The 18279-nt window shown below is 40.9% G+C and overlaps 1 protein-coding gene across 1 annotated transcript in view; it reads right to left on the bottom strand.

The window, feature by feature from the left end:
- Positions 1–4403, bottom strand: part of LOC126190921 (structural maintenance of chromosomes protein 2) — a 196073-nt gene extending 191670 nt beyond the window's left edge. The window contains exons 1-2 of the mRNA XM_049931555.1: positions 4079–4403; positions 3610–3759 (exon numbers count right to left, since the gene is read on the bottom strand). Of these exons, the coding sequence (XP_049787512.1) occupies positions 3610–3759; positions 4079–4246 (318 nt within the window). The 5' untranslated portion in view covers positions 4247–4403. The remainder of the gene's footprint in view (positions 1–3609; positions 3760–4078) is intronic.
- Positions 4404–18279: the final 13876 nt, after the last annotated feature.

Raw genomic sequence — 18279 nt, 5'->3', positions numbered from 1 at the left:
GGCATCTAATGTTTTTTAAACTAAGGTATGATGACTTAGTATGAGGTGCCTGAACAGAGACCTTCAAGGGCAACCAGGGCCAATGAGATATACAGGCCCCGCAACAAATTTGTGATGTCACGCTATAGTTGGCTTGTCTGTCACGCTTTGTGAATGCTTGGCTCGATGCAGGGCCTATGGGAAACCAAAATGTAATTGTAAAGTTACCCACTAAAAGCCTTAGCTTAGTCATGTATTATCGATAGATTGCATGCATTTATACGCGCAGTCAAGAATTATTAAACTTGGCTGAAATAGTTACTCGCCCCCTGCCAGAGGCAACTGCTGGCCCTATTAAAACAAACAGTCTCATATGCTATGCCATACATACCAGGCCTGTCTTTCTCGTGGGCCTTGGGGATAACATGGCACTGTCATCACTGACAACAGCTCGTCGCATCACCTTCTGCCTAATAAGTCATCAGATGGCACACTGCTAAAGGCGCGAAACTGATTACTTCCTAAACCAGAGTAGCCTCTTCTCCTCTATCCTGACACTGAGTAAACCTTGCTCCTATGTGTCAACAATGGAAAATTAAGAAAGTATATACACAATACAGCTCATACTTGTTTTCTATTTTGTATTTCCACGCATTTCTAATAATACAGTCAGAGGAAACTTAAGATCTAGTCTGAAGAGAAGGAAACTTGAGAACTGTATCACAAAAGTAGTTACCTCTTCCAGATAACGTGCGAACTAGCATGCACTATTATACAGAGTGATAATAATATAATTTTCAATTTCAAAACACTATACAAAATGAACCATTGCTCAGAACACATCAAATCTGAACAGAATATTGTTGAAGGATAGGGGAAACATTATGTGAATGGGGGAGGGGGTGGGGGAAAATTAAAAAAACAAAAAAATAAATGAAAATTTTACCGCTAGATGGTTCTGCAAGCTGCAGAATAAGCAAAATAAAAGACATGGGATACAAGGCTGTTCCTCAGTTTGTGCCTGAAGTACTCGGCATGATTGCGTCAATGCAGTATGACATGCTGCTGGAAAAGCTTTTTTACAAGAATGGTGACTGTGCATCAGTAGCTCTGTAGAAGTTCCGGATACTCAGGGGTATGAAAAAAGGCACTGGCCCAATGTCTGCCAAGCATCTGGAGAAAACGATTACAGAATTAAAAGAGACAATTTCTTCTGAAGTGCAGTGTGGCAGAGAGAGCAAAGAAATTGATCTGACATCAGTAGATGTGGCTGTGGTATTGTAGCAGAGGTCAAGTGTGGTGTGCAAACATGCAGTGCATGGGGAATTGTCCAAACTTTGCACATTCCTGTGAGCACGGTGCATGAAATTCTAAGAAGCATCCTGCATTGCTACCCAACACAAAATTACCGTGTTCAGAAGTTGGTTCACCCATCTGCCAGTACGACAAACATTTGCTCTAGAATTTCTCCTTTGTAAGGAAGTGGAAGATGAATGGCCATGGAACATTCTGTGAATAGGCAAACCCCATTTTCCATCCTTAGGACACGCAAGAAAACAGCACATTATGGGAAACAGAATACCCACTCGTACATAAACTGGTACTGCTTCACTCTGCACAGACAGAGAAGCAGCTGCTGCAGAGGCATTATCAGCTGTCAATTCGCTACAGCCTAGCCATCCATATCACCTGATCCCACCCAATCCATGTGACTTCTGGCTGTGGGATTATCTGAAAGATGCTGTGTTCAGCACTTCAATGACAAACATAATTGAAATGATGGCACACATTGTGAATGTGGCCCCTCAGTCACTCCGATCTGCTGCACAACATCTGTTTCTCGATTTCAACTTGTGGCAGAAAATGGTGAAGAGCATACTGAACATGTCTTGATCAATCTCACACCAATTAAAAACTGAAAATCCATTAATGTTATGATGCTTACAGCACTAGAAAAGAGCACCAGTAACGATTACTGTGCTTCCATATTGTTTTTTGGGAAGTAAGTTCAGTAAGAGACTGATCCATACTACAGCTTATTATTTTACATTAGTCACATTCCATGGATCCCACAGAAAGTGGCTTCTCTGATGTGAGAAGAAGTCAAAGCAATATATTTAAGGTAACTGCAATACAGTAAAATGACTTATCAAAGACTATTGTGTTACAATGATAATTGTAATAAAAAAATAACCTGAAATATTAATGTCCTCACAAGAGGGGGTGCTTCCCATCCTGGAGTCCCAATTCCTCTCTCCTCTTCGAAAAAGGAACTAATAGTTCCAATTGGCCAGCAATTTCTTCTCATGTATAAAACAGTCTCAGTTTCCTTGCATCACATTTGAGTAAACCTTCAAGCTTATGATAAAATCTATTATCATCAGAAGCAAATGACTGTGGCTGCACCTGTAGTAACCTTTCATAGCCCATGATTGGTTGGCATACTTCTTCATTACCTCATGCTACCAGTGATCATGTCCATATCTGCACAGGTGGCACCACCACATTTACAAAAACATAAATAACTCAGTACATTTCAGACTCCCTCCCACGCAGAATGAAGGTTTTAGATGCACTCCTGAATCAAACTGTGCTTCCATATTCAAATTTCTACTGCTTGTTTAATAACAGAATTCCAGTATGTAGAACCGAGGAACAAGATTTTAGTTTCATCAAATGTTATTCTCTGTGTATTTGTGAGACTGATCAGTAACTGCTGATTTCTCAAGTACTCAATTTTTAATGTGGCAATGGTATTCTGCACAGCAGTTGGCAATTGTGAATGTACTGACCAATATAGTTACTACTACACTCACACAGTATCTTGGAAGTTCCAGTTACCTTTAGACAATGTTTCCTTACTGGGGTGCAGCATTTTCTTTATCATCCTGGGCAGTTCAAAAATAGGCCTTATGCCTCCTCCTCCCAAGACCCAACATATTTTCTAGACACTGCACCAACAGAAGGATGAAGCACAATAGGCATATCATGTGAATGTTCAAGATTTTCAGGTTTTCATTTCTTGGGTAGTAATTGTTTATACATCTAACAAACCAGTGACATCAGAAACAAGCGATTTACATCGTAACCAAAATGGCAACTACAACTTGATAATAGTGGCAATTTTCTCAAACAGGCTAAACTACTACAGATCACTGTCACCGCAACCAGGTTTCCTGTTCTCATATTTGTGATATGCACCAAAATATGATATTCAGCAGCCGACAACTAGTATCACATTTTTCTTGACCCAATGAACAGAATGATGTAAAATGAAACACAAAGAACAAATAAAGAGAATTTGGATTGACAATAAAAATGATACATTAATTCAAATGCACCCCACTGTTGGGCACAACGAATGGCCATCTGGTAACTGCCTCAAACAGTTTATGTCTACGTTCACAAAGATTATCACATAGACTAAACACTTACACAAAACAAGATAGCTTCTTATTTATTCAGATTCAAGACGACTTTTCTTCGCAGTCGCATTTGTATTTATGAAGTAAAATAACATTTATTTATTAAAATTGATGGATTATACAAATTTACACAGACAGTTAAATGGTAGTACAAACTGCTTCCCAAATTACATAATATGCTGACAATTTTTAAACCCTTACATACCTGACGAGTTACTGCAATTTCTTCATACTGTTCATAACCAATAGGGCTGCTTTTGCTATCACGGTTGTCAAAAATGACGGAGACACTAGCTTTCGAGACACCAGCTTGGCCATTTTTATAAACAAGTTCTTGAAGTGAAGTGGCGCGCACCTACAGAAGAAAAACACAAGATTATTCGTTACGGTTTAGAACTGCATAACACTCAGGATCATAAATTCTGGGTTAAAACAACATTAAGTAAAAGTTGTTAACATGCAGCTGCGTACTCCACTACATGGAAACACTATAGAAGCGAGTTATTGCCTATAACAACTTTTCTATAATGACTGATTTTGTTTTTTACATTATTCCGAACTGTAGAACATTCATAGGTACACAAATATACTAAGAAAGTACTCAGCTATCAGCTCCAAACGTCAAATTAGAGCATCACACAAGTGCAAAACGAATAAATGACGGCAATACTTACGTTAGTTAAATTAGAAATGCCAAGAACAAAACAAATGGCATCAAGTATATTAGATTTTCCACTTCCATTGAGTCCGGTAATCGCGTTAAACAAAGGATCAAAACCATGTATTTCTGTTCTTTTCCCATAGGACTTGAAACCATCCAGAATTATTGACTTGACGTACATTGTGGCAACAGAATGATACACAACACACCACTATTTACACTAAAAGAGCAGACAGTTAACAACCTTAGCGCCAAAACTTTATTTCATATTCATACTGACACCAAAGATCACCAAAGCTGCAAAGCACCTTTCAACTTGTGTTTACAACCCGATGGCGCGAATATGGCGCGAACGCACGAAATCGATAATCGAGGGGCAGTGGCCAGAGTTAATAAACACCGCAGACAATGTGTGTCTGTGCCAAAAATCATGGAGTGAATTTCATGGAGGTAAGAATAAATGTTTTATACCTACACGGTTCACTGCTGGCAAATGGAAGTGCTGGAAGTTTATCAGTCCGTCGTCTCGCTTTCATATTGTATGATTTTTAGTCTTCCACGTTTGTTTTCGTTACGTATTTAACAGAGGCTGGTTTCACCACATTGTGCTTCTGATACTTCTTGTATGTATTGCACTCTTTGAATTGCACTGTGAGTATGATGCTCTTATGTATGTCCACACGATTCCTGTTTCCTCGAGCGCAACCGCAGGCGCACGGGAATAAAAAAGGCATCCACAAAAATTTGCGGAAAGAACGCATATACGCATGGACGCTCTTATGTCGACACGTTGCCTCATTGCGCAAGCCGTCTGCTATGGATCCTCTTCTTTGCTTCGGGTCTTGTGCTGTGTTTATTGTGACGAAGTAGTGAAAGACAAAAAAAACGCGATAGCGTCTGTAGGAAAGAAATATTTAAGTAACAGATGTACGAGAAATAGGAAAGTGACGACAACGGTTTGTTTTCAGGATGAGGTCACAGAGAGATTTTAGATTTTCTGCTTGAAATTTCTGGCAATAACATTTCGTAGCTAGTAAACAGCGATTTCTATATCAGTTTAAACTACTTATTTCGTATTTCGATACAGAGCATTTCAGTGATTATTCCTTAAACTGAGGAATACTTTAGGGAGGTTCTTATTCGTTATGTGAAGGCTAATTAACTTTCAAATGCGTCATCTGTATTTCAGCTAATAAAAAATTACTTCTGACAGTTATATATATATATATATATATATATATATATATATATATATATATATATATATGTGTGTGTGTGTGTGTGTGTGTGTGTGTGTGTGTGTTGTTGTTGTGGTCTTCAGTCCTGAGACTGGTTTGATGCAGCTCTCCATGCTACTCTATCCTGTGCAAGCTTCTTCATATCCCAGTACCTACTGCAACCTACATCCTTTTGAATCTGCTTAGTGTATTCATCTCTTGGTCTCCCTCTACGATTTTTACCCTCCACGCTGCCCTCCAATACTAAATTGGTGATCCCTCGATGCCTCAGAACATGTCCTACTAACCGATCCCTTCTTCTAGTCAAGTTGTGCCACAAGCTCCTCTTCTTCCCAATTCTATTCAATACCTCCTCATTAGTTATGTGATCAACCCATCTAATCTTCAGCATTCTTCTGTAGCACAACATTTCGAAAGATTCTATTCTCTTCTTGTCTAAGCTATTTATCGTCCACATTTCAGTTCCATACATTGCCACACTCCATACAAATACTTTCAGAAATGACTTCCTGACATTTAAATCTATACTCGATGTTAACAAATTTTTTTTCTTCAGAAACGCTTTCCTTGCCATTGCCAGTCTACATTTTACATCCTCTCTACTTCGACCATCATCAGTTATTTTGCTCCCCAAATAGCAAAACTCCTTTACTACTTTAAGCATCTCATTTCCTAATCTAATTCCCTCAGCATCACCCGATTTAATTCGACTACATTCCATTATATATATATATATATATATATATATATATATATATATATATATATATATATATATATATATATATATATTGCATCGTTAGCATCTTTCATTACCATTTGTAGTTGTTTGTTGAGAAGCTACATATACACCGTCGGTTATTCCGCTCAGACATCAGCTCATCAGTTGTCTAACTGTTGCCATAGCATACAGTTTTCATATGCACTTTTTATAAATTTCTAGCTTATTCTTCCCTGTATGCCTACTTCGAAACTTACAGTATCTTATTCTTTGCAGTAATGTGAACGAAGAATTTTTATCTAATATTTGACACTCAGGGCATCACATCTCAAATTTTTATTCAAATAATCTTTAAAAACGGCATTTCATACGATTTCTCTTTGGCGACAGACATTACTGCATATAAATCACTTTACACACTACAGACAAAAACGCACTTGAGTCCCAGCTGCTAGTCGTCTGCTTAAAAGGGCAAAGGTTCCCACCAAAGTCAAGAAGCAATGTGCCTTACGCAAGGCGTCCATTTCCAAGAAATTATGCATGCACAAAGGCACATGCATAGTTGCAGTGTGGGAAATTTTTGTGCATGCGCAAAGTTGAACAGAAAAAAGGTGTCGGTAGGACCCACATATATTCTCATACAATGGAAAATCCACGATGGAATCTAACAATGTTATGAAAAGGATAGTTGCTATTCACCATACACCAGAGATACTGAGCCACAGATAGGCACAACAATAAGACTGTCACAAAATGGTTCAAATGGCTCTGAGCACTATGCGACTTAACTACTGAGGTCATCAGTCGCCTAGAACGTAGAACTAATTAAACCTAACTAACCTAAGGACATCACACACATCCATGCCCAAGGCAGGATTCGAACTTGCGACCATAGCGGTCGCTCGGTTCCAGACTGTAGCGCCTAGAACCACACGGCCACTCCGGCCAGCGACTGTCACAAAATGGCCTTTGTCAAAAATAGACAACAGATATACACACACACACACACACACACAAGAGCGAGCGCGCGCACGCGCAAATGCTACACACACATGCACATGACCACAGTAGCTGGCAGCTGAAGCTAGAAGTCTGGCTTCAGCTACCTGTGACTGTGGTCATGTGTGTGTGTGAGTTGCTTTTATGTGTTATTGTGTGTGTGTATGTGTGTGTGTGTGTGTGTGTGTGTGTGTCTGTTGTCCGTTTTAGACAAAGACCTTGTTGGCCAAAAACTTATATCGTGACAGTCTTTCTGTTGTGCCTATCTGTGATGCAGCACATCAGCTATATGGGGAGTAGCAGCTACCCATCTATATTCTAATTGATTTCTGCTCACATCACTTTTCTGTGTCATTTAAAACAGAACTGATTTCGTCAAATTGTGTTCTGTAGACTTATGTCTATATGTTACTGAAGTACTCGATTTAAAGGCATTGTAAGGAATTGCTATTATTCTACTTTATTTTTGTTTGCATCAGTCTTCTGTACTTTATCGCCTTTCATGGAGAACTCTGTGTCTGACAGAAAGTTTTGCTTCTTGCCATTAATTGTCGTTCATTTGGCAGTTGCCTGCACAGTATGGATGTGTATGTAGATGAGTATGCTTTGTAGCCTTGTGGATTACAGCATTCTTCCTTGCAAATGCTAAAAATGCAGCACTAGTTACCCAAATGCATTCGCACATTATTAACAGGTACCTTACTACATACAATACATTTTAGCAGAAGTCAGTGGAAACTTCTGTGCCCTCCATTAAAAGTGAGAGTATGAAAAACGGATGCGAACAAAAATAGCGTTGAATAAGAGCAATACACTTATCATGAATTTAAATTGAGCACTTGACACATGGATTCGTAAGTAGTAACAGGTAGAAGGTAGTTCACAGAGCACCATGCAACAAAACCAGCTTCTGATTTATACAAAAATAAAACAAATATGGAATCATTTACCCCACCCAATATTACAGGTGTGAGGAAAAATTAAGTATAATGTGAGAAATGTATGTAGAATGCAATTGAAAGAATGCAGTACACACAAGAAGGTCATAATCAGGAATATAATTTCCACTTGATGATGGCTACACAGTCGAAATTGCAATATAGAATTTTACAAATAAATAATTTTATAGTCAAAAGGAGTCCACAATGTCATTTACAAAATTTTACACTGCTGTGAACACCAACTATGAGAAGTTAATCTTAGTTTTTGATTGAGATTTCTCGAATATATTACTTTGCACGGTAACAAAAACGTTTCCAACTATATATTATACCACCTGGCTAACAGGCCGATCCATAAAATATAAATTAAAATATTATCACCTAGCACTCATATTTAGCAAAACAACAATACAGGTTCATGAATCTATTTTCCCATATTCGTTAGTTCATTGCCAGCCCACTAGGGACACTGCCATCAGTCTCTGTTCCTGTATCATAAGATGGGCCTTACACTTTCAATACTTCGATGTTCTGTGCTAAATGTATTCCCATCCTTAAAAGGCACACTATATGAGGTAACGTTCTTTATTGAAGCAAACAATTTACAATGTTTCACGAAGAGCCCACAGTTGATTCAATTAAAATGATAAAGTTCTTTGTATCGCATAAACGATAGTTCACTAAGGAATCAGGGTATAACAGCGCTTTTCTTTTCATTGTGTTCATTTATTACGGTACCATACTCTTTGATTCTGTTTATGTTCTGTGATGAATGAAAATAGATGAATAAAACTTATCTCATGCTCAATGAATGTGCTGATAATTTATTGAATCCCAGTAATCCAAGTTCTCTCTCCCACATCCAAGCTATATGAGACCCCAAAGTACAAGTATAAATTTGAGAGTTAGATGTGTCTTGAGACAAGGAAAGGGTGATTTTGTGAAACAATATCTGATAATGAAACAAAGTATTGCACTGCTCGTAACATTGCCTTCTTTCCATTCATATGCCTATTGCGTATTTAGAAGGTACTCATCCTAGTTGCTCGTTGCACATGAAATACAGGGAATATCACCTTATACACTGAGCCATATTTTTGCTGTCTGAACATAATTTATCCGCAGGGCATCTGGGGGATGAATATGATGCATGTGATCAAACTTTGGTCAACTCTAAGGGATCCTAACCATGACCAGTACATGTTTCATACTGCCACCTTTCATGTGATCAATCCTTCTTATAATTTACTTCTTGTAATTTGTTTTACATTTCAGGTGTCAGACATTTCTCTACGTGTTTTTCATCATAGATACCTAACAACATTGGTTTGCTGTTCGAAAAGTTTATTGTTCATGTTTCTGTTTCGTTGTACTTTTAGGAATTCTATTAGTTCGTATTCCATTGACTGAAGTGTACACAAATAATCTGTAGTAGTTGATGGCTGTGTGAAGAGCTAGATTTTTTTGTTTGTTTGTTTGATGGATATAGCGGTAATGTGAATTGGGAATTGCACAGCATAATGTCTACCATGGTTGTTAGATATGAGTGTGAGCATGCTGTAAAAGTCAAGGGCTCGATCAACCATGATTGGAATGACAGATGTGGTAGTTGAGCCATCATGTTCGATTCAGATGAAATTAATTTGCCACAAGGTGGTGCGAGATATAACATGAATGATGTGAAGGATGAGGAGATTGGTTCAGATACATGGGAAATAGCTTCATCTCCAGAATATGAACACACAGGTGGTATTGTAATCAGTACAGGATGTTGTACAAGAGATGCTGCAGGTCATGGAAACAGCTGGAGAAGACAGTCCAGTCTCAATGTCACCATATATTATTTGAGGAGCCACTCCAGTAACAGAGTAAGGAGCAAGACAAAAAACTGCAAGAAAGATTTTTGGAACAGAAGAGAGGAGTCTGGGAGCTGAATGGAAAATTCCAAAACACGATTTGGTGGACAGGGAAAGTGGATACATGTGATAATCGCGAAAACTCTGCCCATCACACAATTGCTTCGACAAGAAATTAATGCAGTCAGGGCTGAAGTAGAGGTAATGAACCATTGGGAAACAGAAGTTACGAATAAAGTGGATGAAAAACATAAACAATCCAAATGAAATGCATAAGTCAGAGGCCAAGGTCTTGGAAATCAAGTGGAAGCGAAATCCACAGCAAGAGGACGAAATTCATATGGTGACCAGCAGACTGGAGGACCTTATGTCTGCTGTCCAACAATTGTTTTTTCATAACAAAAGTGACTCGGATTATATACAGCCCACTGCTGTAAGCAGCAATGAAGACGTGCAGTCACTCCTGAGGTTCAAACAGAATCAAGTAAAAATAAATTGACACAACTGTGAGACTTTACTTAATTTACAGCAAGCAAGAAATGGCGAAGGGGTACAGGGTGCAGCCACATAGTGAATCAAGTTCATGTACTCCCCCCAATTCCAGATTGTGATGACTACTGTAATAGAAAATTGAGGATGGAAGATTAAGAGTTATGGGAGCTCAATCACTGATGGTGTAACATCTGAGGTGCCTCCCCACATGTGATATCTGATGTTAGATGCGACATGGCCGTAGTGGATGATGATGAGAGAAAGCACCACTTTATATCTGTACAAAAATACGTGATTTATCTGGATCACATGAACGAACAGCAACGACGTGCAAGAATTGAACAAATTGAGGATATTGTCGCAGGAGAAGCTGAGTACCACAGTCGCTGTAGTGTAGTGGTTATGATACTACACTGCTGCATAGAGGGTCGTGAGTTCAAAACTCACCTGAACTGTAAAATTTAAATTTCTATATTCGGTTCGAGTACATTCTAGAAGTATCCACAGATGGCAAGAATCATTGTACTGGAATGTTCTGTAGTTGTATATATACCGTATGTGTTCTGGCTGAGGCAGTTCGATCCACGCTCTTGTGTGCGCAAGTGCTGAATAAACCTTCGTTAAATGAAGTTAGTGTTCGTCATTCATCCACTTACATCTTCTTCTATGTGACATTATTCTGGTGGAGGCGCTGTGACACCGCGAATTATCGACGACACAGTGGCTCCCAACAGGCAACAACAGAGCCGCCGTTTACATGACGAGAAACCCGAGTTAACCATATTCAACATATGGCAAACTATCGGAGACAGAAGAAGAAGAGGACGTTAACATGACAACAACTGTGTGACACTACATGAGACATCCTTCCGGGTTCTCTGGTGATGATGGCGAAGATCCAAACAAGTGGCTGAAGGTATATGAGCATATAGCCAAATTTAACAAATGGGATGACACCGTGTGTTTGGCTAACATATTTTTCTACTTGGAGGGCACTGCCAAGCAATGGTACGAGAACAATGAGGAGAAGTTCACAAGCTGGGAAGTATTCCAGGCGGAACTGCACAAGTATTTCGGCGACACACAACGACAGAAGTGCAAGGCTGGAGATAAATTAAAATGCAGGGTACAGCCTCCAGGAAAAAAAGACAGAATCCTACATTCAAGACATCTGGGAGCTGTGTAAAATAATGGATCCTAGAATGAAGGAGGAAGACAAAGTTGCACATCTCATGAAGGGTGTTGCTGAGGACATGTATCAAGCCCTACTCCTGAAGGAGGTTTCGGCAGCAGACGACTTCATAAAAGTGTGTCAGTATATCCAGGCAATGCATCAAAAAGAATTACATGGAAGAAGTTTGAACGGCTTCCAAACGTCGTATTGATGTCTGTGATGGAGGAAAAAACTGATTTCACAAGTGTTGTTCATCAGATAGTAGAGAGGAAGTTCAGAAGGCACTTGGATTGCACAGCGAGCAAAAAACCTAGACGCTTCAAGAGGTCATAAGGGAGGAAGCGGAACAGACATTAAACCCAATCTCTCGTCCTTCATTTCCCTTTAAGACTGTGAAAAAGTAGAGACCCAGGCGAAGTAACATTCCTAAAATGCCGCATGAGAAACCTGTATGGGCACCAAGGAAGAGTGACGTCTGGAGGACTCAGGATAACCAACCAGTACGTTTCCACTGCAGACAACCGGGACATGTGGTGCGCTAATGTCGAGAAAGACGGCGGATATTTGATGACTCCCGCGCCAGAAGACAGCAGACCGATTATAGCCCCAACTCTGGGACGACGTAGATGAACAAGATGACGTGGGTGCAGGACGACTTAGGTCACCATCACCGCAAGCTAGCCGCTGGAGACGACGCTGATCAAGGTCTCCATCGCCGTTTAGAAGCTCCAGCCGATCACCTAGCCGCCGCGCCCTGGAAAACTACAGGGTGTGACCTTCCTTGGAGGTGAGGCCGCCGAATAGAAAAATCCTCCGCCGTCGATCACTACAAAAATGATAGGAAAATACGTCGATATCCTCATGGATGACCGACCAGCCCAAGCTCTTGTGGACTCTGGAGCATCATGTTCAGTCATTTCGGAGAAGTACCGTCGCCAGTTGCAGAAAACCGTATTTGTCGACAGCAAAACATCTCTGCTGAAGGTGGCTAATGGGAAATATGTAAAACCTAACGGAAGATGTGTCATTCGTGTGGGTATAAGTGGCCATACAGCGCCCTTATAATTCATCATCTTACAAGAGTGTAGTCATGATGTCATTCTCAGATGGGACTTTTTGAAAGCTTATCAGGCAATTATAGATTGTGGTCGCTCGAAAGTTATGCTAGACGAGATGAGATGCTGTGGTCAGGAAGATGTGCATCTGAGTGTGTGGAGACTATGTGTGCTGGATGAAGTGATCATTCCTGCAGTCAGCACTAGAAAGGTAACTGTCACGTGTCATGCCATGCAACAACCCATGGATCTTGTAGTGGAACGTAAGAGAAGCATACCACTGAAGAATATCTTTGTCATCTCAGCCTCTGTCGTCTCGTTTAAGAACGGATTCGGTGAATGGTGGATAGTTAACTATCGCCAAGAACCGCAGATCCTTCCAAGACGCATGTGCATAGCAACCGCTGAGCCGTTAATTGCAGAACACCTGAGCATCATAGAAACCTCCCATGCCAAGTCTGTGGGCGAAATTAGCGGTACCACCACGAGACAAGATCTTCTAGCTCGACTATCAGCAGATCTCACTAAGGAATAACACAAGAAGCCACTTGCCGTTCTTTAAGAGTTCTCTGAATGCTTCATTCCACAAGTGAAGAGCAAATTAGACAAATCAACGGTGAAGCACTGGATTAGCACTGGAGATCATCAACCCATAAGCCAGAGAGAATACCATGTGTCGGTAACAGAACGTCGAATAATTCGCGACGAGATAGAGAAAATGATGAAGAATGACTTCATTCAGCCTTCACAGAGCCCATGGTCGTCACCAGTGGTTCTTGTCAGGAAGGCGGATGGCAGTCGGCGTTTTTGTGTCGATTACAGGAAACTTAATAAGATAACTAAAAGCGACGTTTACCCTCTTCCACGAATTGACGATACACTATACTGTCTGATGGGGGCTAAGTTTTTCTCACCCGTGGACATGTACTCGGGATACTGGCAAATCGAAGTAGATAAGGCTGATCGTGAGAAAACTAAATTCACTACTCCCGAGGGCCTGTATGAGTTTAAGGTAATGCCGTTTGGTTTGTGTAATGCACCAGAAGCTTTTGAACGGGTGATGGACAATCTTCTAAGTCACCTGAAGTGGACGATGTGTTTTTGTTATTTAGATGACATTATAGTGTTCTCAGAGACATTCGATGAACACATAAAAGGACTGCCGCCCGTTCTTAAGTGTTTCCAACAAGCCGTACTGAAACTGAATCCAAGAAAGCGTATCTTTGGAACAAAAGAAATCAAAATTTGAAGGTGTGCGGCCAGATACAGAAAAATCGATATCTGTAACGGAATTTCCTATTCCTAAAAGTATTAGAGATGTGAGAAGCTTCCTCGGATTATGTTCTTATTACTGTCGTTTTATCAAAGATTTTTGTATCAAAGCCAGACCGCTCCAAGAGTCGTTAAAAGCTGATGGTGAATTTATGTGGGGTGGTGATCAACAAGATTCTTTCCATGTGTTGCGAAAAGATCTGACGACTGACTCTGTACTTGGTCTGTATGATGAGAGAGCACCTACAGAACTATACACAGATTGTCAGTGGGTATGGGATCGGTGCTGTTCTGGTGCGAATTTCGGATGGAAAAGAGAAAGTTATAGCCTATGCTTCTAGGTCACTTACAAAAGCCAAGAGAAACTACTCAACGACAGGCCATTCAGAGTTGTTACAGACTATGATTCACTGTGTTGGTTGACAGGTCATAAGGATCCAACAGGACGACTTGCCAGGTGGGAACTATGTCTTCAAGAGTATGACATTACCATAGTGTCCAAAAGTGGAAGAAAACACCAAGATGCTGACTGTCTCTCAAGAAACAGTGTGTAAGACCATCACGACTTTGATGAAGATAGTGACTGTCTCGCTGTACTCCAAGATCTCTCTGCTGGGCAGAAGAAGGGATATCTCAAATTATGCTTGCCTGAAATCGGTCAGAGATTGTGAAAGGACAATTTAAGGTAGTTGATGGATTTATTTATTTATTTAGCGTATGACTCATAACATCACAGCAAAAATTACAGAAACAACACGATTAAAAAAAAGAATGACATATGTATAAACACAGCAATAAATAACAGTTTGTATATAAGGACACCACCAATTGTATATTTACACTCACAGAAGAGCAATCACAAACAAAAGTCCAGCTTAGATAATATATAGCCGATTGCCTCTTGGGTCGCCATTAGGAAATCCTGTGGGTCACCCTCATATGCTTTTAGTGGGCATTCCTGCACAATGTGTTTGACCGACTGTCTCTCAGCGCCACAGTCGCAAGCGGCCGAAGGAAGTTTACCCCAGCTGTGTAAGGAGTCAGCGCATCTCCCATAGTTGGTTCGGATGCGATTAAGAGTTGACCCAACTTTGCGAGGGCAATCAAACACTTTTGGTTTACTAAAGATGCATGGCATACTGTGGCAGTTTACTGCTGTTCTGCTCTCCCATTCCTCTTTCCAACGGTCATGTATTTTAAAGTTGGTTTGGTGCAGCGCCTGTGTGGTCTTCAGTGGAGAATGCCTAGACCGGAGTCGGTTTCCTTGGATGTCGTGAATATCTTCATGGTTTTGTAATTGAGGGTTGGTCGTGATTTTTTTAAATTCTGTAACCAGAGCGTGTTCTCGGCGCACGTTAGGAGGGGCTATGTTACTGAGAAAGGCAGCCACACTGTAGGAGTTGGCCTGATTGTGCCTGATATAATACACATTGTTGCATTAAGTTGGTTATCTGCCATGTGTGTGTGTTTGCTGTTGAACCACACTGGGGCACAGTATTCTGCCGCTGGATACATCAAGCCAAGTGCGAATGTTCTTAAGGTAGATGCTGTGGAGCCCCAAGTGGTGCCACAGAGCTTCTGAAATATGTTGTTGCGTGTTTTAAGTTTCACTACAGTTTTCGTCAGGTGTTCTTTGAATGTTAGTGTCCTATCTAGGGTAACCCCAAGGTACTTTGGGTGTTTGTTGTGATTTAGTATTTTCTCATCTAGATATACATGTAGTTCTCTGTTGGCCATTTTGTTGTTCAAATGGAAGGCAGATACTTCCGTCTTTGTAGCACTAGGTTGCAACCTCCATTTTCTAAAGTACTCGCTGAGAATCCCTAGGTCACTCATAAGGATATCTTCGGCAGTTTCTATGTTTCTGTGGGCTGTTTCCAGAGCCCAGTCGTCAGCATAACAAAATTTGCGCGATCTGGTTGGAGGCATGTCAGCGATGTAAAGGCTGAAAAGAAGGGGCGCAAGGACAGAGCCTTGTGGGAGTCCATTATTGAGTTTTATCTGTTTACTTATCTCATTCCCCATTATTACTTGGAAGGTTCTATTTGACAACATATCGTCAATGAGGTTGGTTATCTTCTTGCAGGGGACGGCACAGATTAATTTGTACGAGTCCCTGTTTCCAAACTGTATCATAGGCTGCTGTTAGGTCTATGAATGCTGCAGCTACTTCGTTTCCTCTGCAACCCCACCTCTATATATGTTGTCAATGATAGGACTTGATCTGTACAGCAGCGATTGGGATGGAATCCTGCTTGTTCGATAAGGATTTTTTTGAGTATAGTTTGGCCTATTCAGTTGAGGAGCAGTCTTTCTAGTAATTTAATAGACCATACTGAGAAGGGCAATGGGGCGGTAACTCTCTGGTCTATCGCCTGGTTTACCAGGTTTCAGGACTGCGATGATCTTTACTCGTTTAAGTGAGGGAGGAATGTTACCCACTTGGAGAATGTCCATAAAGAACTTAGCCAGCCATTGTTTTGTGTAGGCTCCGACATGTATGAGGAACTCAGGGTGGATACCATCGAAATCCAGAGCTTTGCCTGGTTTAACTTTCTTCAGGCCATTGGTAACCTCCATGATACGAGTATCTGATGAATATTCTGAGTCCATTGCATGGGTCCTTTTTAATGTTTTTAAGTCCTTTACTTTTGTTGTGTGTTTTCTATCTCGTGGGGCTCTAGACGCAGAAACTATGCAGGATGCAACCTTGTTGGGAGATATTTCGTCCTTTCTATGTTCAGGTGGATTTGCGCCTCGAAGTTTACACAGTAGGGACCAGGCCTTTCAGCTTGACTTTGAAAAGTCTAGATTTTCAACAGTATTCTCCCATTTTTGCCATCTAATAAAGTCGATGTTATGTAATAGTTCATCCACTATTTCCTGATCCCCATTCTCGAGGAACTCCACGTACAGGTCATCGCATATCCCAGTCCAACCGGGAATGTATTTTTTGCGGTACCCTCTTGGGATCGCTGTTTTCGCAGAGCTAATGACTGCTCCCACAAACCTCTCATAGCTCTTGCTAGTTGGAGGGATCCAGCTCAAGTTATTATCAAGTTGTTCAGAGAATTTTGTCCAGTAAGCTTTTGTAAAATTCCACCTTGGTCGAGGGTAAGACCTTATTATCGGGATGGATATACCGATATTAATAAGCACAGGGTGGTGCTGGCTATGAGGGAAGTCCGTCAGGACCCTTCTAGAGGCTGTCAGTGGTTTATCGTTTGTATCCCTCGAAACAAAGCACAGATCTGGGTTACAGTCGCAGTTCCATTCGGCTGGTCTGAATGTCCCTTGGTCCTTGGCATCAAAGACTAGATATGTATTTTGTTCCTCAGACCAATCGACCAGCATGTCTCCATTGCTATCATTCGTACTGTATTTCCACATTTCGTGGTGACTATTATAGTCCCCAATGTATACGCTTGGGTGTGGGTGGATCTTTATCACTTCAACTGGCCATGTAGTAGCAGGTAGTTTATAGACGTTAGTTACTGTAACTTCTCCTATTTTGATGGCAACTTCATGGATATCATTTGCAATGGAGGCTTCAACTAGAAAGGCGTCCTCTATATCCCCACGCACATATGTCGCAACGCCATAGTATCTGTCGTACGTGGCTCCAAGTAGATCATATCCCAGTATCCTTCCTCTAGCTTCAAGTTGGGCTCTATTTTCAGCATGAGTTTCCTGTATGGCTACCAGGTCAATGTCGTTATCGTGTAAAATTCTGTGCAATACTTGACATTTTGCTCTGCTTATGCCCTCAATGTTGAAATGGCAGATTCGGATGCATGGTCTGAGATGCTTAGTCAGTTGGTCCGTAAGAGGACCGTTGTATGTATCTTGCATAGCGCTTTGTCTGTCGTTCTGTTTCACTGTTATGTGGGGCAGGAATTCTTCGTTCGGTCTGCCGCCAGTTGTGTTAGTTCATTTAGCGTTACCCAGGGTGCACCACGTGGAGGCGAACTAACTTTACACCCCAGTTGATGGATTACTTTGCAAGATAAACCTTGATCCGTTTGGAAAGAGGTGGTTATCAGTGATTCCTAAACACTTGCACTTAGATGTTCTACAGAAATTCCATGACAAACCTGAGATCGGACATTTAGGATTTATTACAACATACGATAGGATCCGCCAGGTTTATTTAGGAGCGTCCGTCACCATGCGTCGCACTGTCGTGAGTGCCAGAAGAGAAAGGAAGTTCCTTAGAAAACACCTGGCCGACTCGTGCCAATTCCACCAGCCGAAACCCCTTCCATCGTGTTGGGATTGACCTCCTCGGATGATTTCCAATGTCTGCTAGTGGCAATAGATAGATTATTGCTTTCACTGATTATCTGACACCCCACGCCATTAAAAAAAGCCGTGAAAACAGCCGAATCATTCGAGCTAGCCGTCGAGGCAAAGTTTTTCGATCGAGTTTTGTGACAAAGATAAACCGTCGGTGCAACATTACTCAT

This window comes from Schistocerca cancellata, chromosome 6, assembly GCF_023864275.1.
Source record: "Schistocerca cancellata isolate TAMUIC-IGC-003103 chromosome 6, iqSchCanc2.1, whole genome shotgun sequence".
NCBI classification, from domain to species: domain Eukaryota; kingdom Metazoa; phylum Arthropoda; class Insecta; order Orthoptera; family Acrididae; genus Schistocerca; species Schistocerca cancellata.
This window is presented reverse-complemented; position numbering and strand designations above follow the sequence as displayed.